Raw genomic sequence first — 4270 nt, forward strand, 5'->3', positions numbered from 1 at the left:
GACATAGTATATACATGCAACAACAATAAACAATTTACTTTATTATTGTTTATCCCTTATCTATATAATTTACGATATATATATATATATATATCTAGATAGATAACAATAGATAATTATATTTCACGATAATTTTCTTACGGTGTTCTGGTAATGTACGAAAAAAAAAAAAAAAAGAAAGAGAGAGAGATAAATAATATCTTGAAAAGTTCACACACAAAAGAAGCTTTAAAACTCTTAATATTTTATCATTTATTGTTAACTTTCTAATCGCACATTAAATTATCTATCTATAGGAGAAATGAGTCATAATAAATTCTGTAGAATCGTTGTATGCGTTAGTTAATACGATAGAGATAAACAATCCCATTCTTACCATACGTCGAACAGAACCAACTATAATAGAGGAGCTTTCTTCCTTTTGATGATGACGTATAGTCAAATACTCGCGTGTTAATAAACATGATATAATTTCTCAGTTAAAACACAATGATAATAATACTTCTTTTATGATTCATATGGTATATAAAAAAAAGAAAAAAAAAAAAAATATATAAGAAGAACAAATTGTTCCAATAAATAATAATATCACGATAATCGATTAATTACAGAAGACTTTGAACTAAATCGGCGAATTAGAAAAAAATACAAATCTCATTCTTGGGATGATAAACAACACATATATTCGTTTATTTGATCGATTATCTGTCTCCTTTCAGGATAAGCTTTTACAATGTTGTTGTCAATATTTTCCAATCATTCTTCGACTAATCGTTAAAGAAGGCTGACGTTTCTTCCTTAGAGAGAAAAACAAAAACAGAAATAGTTTTCTAATTGTTATTCGTGTAAATAATGTGCATTCGTGTATTTGCAGTGCCTTTTTCAAATGCAAGATTGTATTAATATATATATATGTGCATAACAAATTGAAATATATTCGAGTTAAATGTTTGTAAAACCTCAGTAGTTACACACTATTCATACTTTTATTGTTCTATTCCTCTCTTCTTCTTCTTCAGTTGTGAAAGTTGTGTTGTGTATCACATACCTCGTGAATTTCTCTTCTCGTCTGATTGTATTTGCTCTTTTTTTTTTTTTTTTTTTCTTTTTTATATATATATATTATCCCTTTCATATATTTACCACTCAGTTTTCGAGAATCGTGTGTTGTTTCCTTTCATTTCGCACTCGTATACTTTCATCGGATAGAAAACGTGTTATATCGATTGATTAACATTTTATACGAAATATTTGTTATTCGTATAATGAAGGAAAAAACGGATCAAGATGATGAGATACATATGACAACGGTAAGCTTATTTTTACTAATTAATTATTTAATATTTTATATACAATTCATTAATCAATTTGTTTAATTGTGCGTTAAAACTGTGATCTACCATGTTTTTTCAAATATATATTTACATTTTGTATTTTGGACATTCTTTTAGGTTAATTATATTTCAGATAATTATATTCTACTTTATTTTTCTTTTTTTTTCACATTGTTTTTAATCATTCTTTCATTTCCGTTTGAAAATGTAATTTTACTTAATATGTATATGTTTATGTATATTATCTATATATGTTAAAGAACGTAAACAAATTATCATACGTCGCTTTTATAATACCGCGAAAATACAAATATATTTATCAATTCAAAGTGATATCACGTTTCCTGGTCTTTATCATCTTCGAGGTTATTCTTTACGACTTTTCAGTTTTGTAATTTTTATCGCGTTTTAAGGTTAACTTCCTGTGTTTCTCTATATTTATTCTTCTGGAAGTTTCTATAATTACTTTTTTTTTTTTAATAGAAATTACTCATTGATAATGCGTTTAACTTGGATACAAAAGTTATTGTAAACTTGTATATTTACATAATGATTATTTAATGAAAATATGCGATTAAAAATAAATGTTTCATTTTCTATTTTCACTTACAGCCTGAACTCATAGAACATCACGGTTATATATCTGAAACTCATTATATTTGGACGGAAGATGATTATTGTCTAACTGTACATAGAATCATAGGACCCAAAACATCTAATGTACAATTGACAAATTCCAATGTCACATCTAACACAGAACAAATCGTTACTGATAACTTAGAAAACTCTACTCTATTGAATTTAAACAAATCGATCAATTCTGAAAATAATTCTTCACCTAGACCGCCAGTTATAGTAAATCATGGAGTACTTTCCAGTTCTGCGGATTGGGTTTTGCTTGGACCGCAGAAAGCTCTTGGTATGAGATTTGAAGAAATTGATTATGTTTAATGAATTACAAATAAAATTGAATCTTTTATTTATATTTATATTATGTTTATTAGCATATACTCTGTGTCAAGCTGGTTATGATGTATGGTTGGCAAATGCACGTGGTAACGCGTACTCCAAGAAGCATAAAATCTATACACCGAAGAACAGAGAGTTCTGGGATTTTAGGTATTTTTTGTTCCAAATATTTTTCATTCGTAAACTTAGAGATATATTATTTGTTCATCATTGAATTACAGTTATCACGAGGTAGGGTATTATGATATACCAGCGATAATAGATTATGTTTTGGAAAAAACTGCCCATTCGGAACTGTCTTATATTGGCTACAGTCAAGGGACAACTGCTTTTTATGTAATGGGAAGCGAAAGACCTGAATATAATGCCAAAGTTAAAGTAATGGTCAGCTTAGCGCCAATAGCTTTTTTATATAACCAGCAAAGTCCTTTACTCAAATTAGTAGTGCATTTTTATAATTTAGTGGAGGTAATACAACGTTAATTATTTCTTCTTTTATTCGTCACGCTTGTTTTTTTTTTATAATTACGATAAATATGTTTCAGTGGGGTTCTTTTTATTGCAATATACATCAGTGGTTCCCTTACAGTAAACTTCAAGCACGTGCAGTTAGTACGATTATTCGTAATGCTCCTCCCGTATTGACAAACACTGTTTGCAATTGTTGGTTCCACATAATTGCTGGATTTGGTAGTAATCAACTCGACAAAAATATGTTTCCTCTAATTTTTGGACACTTTCCAGCTGGTGCTTCAGCCAAACAGATTATTCATTACAGTCAAGCAATTGTAACAGGTATTGAAAAATAACAAACACCGATGGTTTCGATAACTTTTAATTATATTCAACTTGTCATTTTATTTTCTTTAAGGATCATTTAGAAAGTTTGATTATGGGATTAACCAAAATTTAAAAAGATATGGTTCCACTCAACCACCGAAATATAATTTAAGAAAAGTTAACGTTCCAGTGGCTATTTTTTATGGAGAAAATGATTCTTTAACGCATTATTTGGTAGATAACTCGCTATTTCAATTTATTTATCTTAAATTTGTATATTGTCACGATTATTCATTAACATTTGTTTTACAGGATGTGCAAAAAATTATGGACGAGTTACCTAATGTAATAGAGACGAAGAAAATTGAATATTCGAAATTTAATCATGTTGATTTTCTATGGGGGAGAGATGCCAAAACACTTGTTTATAATAGCGTTGTAGCAGTATTAAAACGATTCTAATTACACTTATAAATATTAGAATGCATTTTGGAAAAAATGATTATTATATATATATATATATGAAAAGAATTCATATCCAAATAATAAGAAAGATATGCATTTGTAAAAAGTTGATCAAAGGACTCCGGAAAGCTCAAAGATTAGAACAGTCATTCAGAAAGCAGCAAATCCGAGTTCGAGTTCCAGTTAGTCCAGTTAGTCCAATGGCCTAATTTTTTCGTGAATCGTACATATTTATATATAATGGATATTATTTATATATAATAGGTGTACATATATTTATATCGATATTGTTAATAAATATATTATAAATAATATGTTCTTATAACAATATTATAATATCATAGAAAGATATATAAGAAACAACGTGCTTCCATGAAGTAGTAGTACTCTTTATATATAATATATAAAATTTCATTTCCTATGATATTTGTATTATAATATAAATGTGGTATAATAATAATAATAATAATAATAATAATAATATAACTAAAAATGTATCTCATATAATTCATAGTAAAATATTTTATTAAAAATATGTTACACATTATATCCTGTTTAACAAAAAATTATACAGATGCCAAAATTAAATATACGAATTAACGATTAAGTAAAGAGATTTCGAGAATCATTCATTTCCAGCACATTATTTTAAGTAAATAATTAACATTAATTATAAATGCTATTTTCATAATTATATCGACTTATATTAAAACGTATTGCAA

The 4270-nt window shown here is 27.1% G+C and overlaps 1 protein-coding gene across 1 annotated transcript; it reads left to right on the top strand.

Annotated features, from left to right (window-relative positions):
* The first annotated feature begins 1129 nt into the window (after positions 1 to 1129).
* Positions 1130 to 3999, top strand: LOC106790522 (lipase 3-like). Its single transcript, XM_014755490.1, has 7 exons — positions 1130 to 1310; positions 1947 to 2253; positions 2339 to 2453; positions 2525 to 2771; positions 2849 to 3098; positions 3175 to 3317; positions 3396 to 3999. The coding sequence occupies exons 1-7, from the start codon at positions 1266 to 1268 to the stop codon at positions 3543 to 3545; spliced, it is 1257 nt and encodes a 418-aa protein (XP_014610976.1). The 5' UTR covers positions 1130 to 1265; the 3' UTR covers positions 3546 to 3999.
* The last annotated feature ends 271 nt before the right edge of the window (positions 4000 to 4270 follow it).

Source organism: Polistes canadensis, unplaced genomic scaffold (assembly GCF_001313835.1).
Source record: "Polistes canadensis isolate GaletaPanama2010 unplaced genomic scaffold, ASM131383v1 scaffold_243, whole genome shotgun sequence".
Lineage (NCBI taxonomy): Eukaryota > Metazoa > Arthropoda > Insecta > Hymenoptera > Vespidae > Polistes > Polistes canadensis.

Excerpts from the sequence above, each read along its gene's own strand:
- LOC106790522 (XM_014755490.1), top strand. The coding sequence starts at position 1,266 with ATGAAGGAAAAAACGGATCAAGATGATGAGATACATATGACAACG. Across the intron at positions 2,254-2,338 it reads TGGACCGCAGAAAGCTCTTG|CATATACTCTGTGTCAAGCT; the intron begins GTATGAGATTTG and ends TATGTTTATTAG. Across the intron at positions 3,099-3,174 it reads CAGTCAAGCAATTGTAACAG|GATCATTTAGAAAGTTTGAT; the intron begins GTATTGAAAAAT and ends ATTTTCTTTAAG.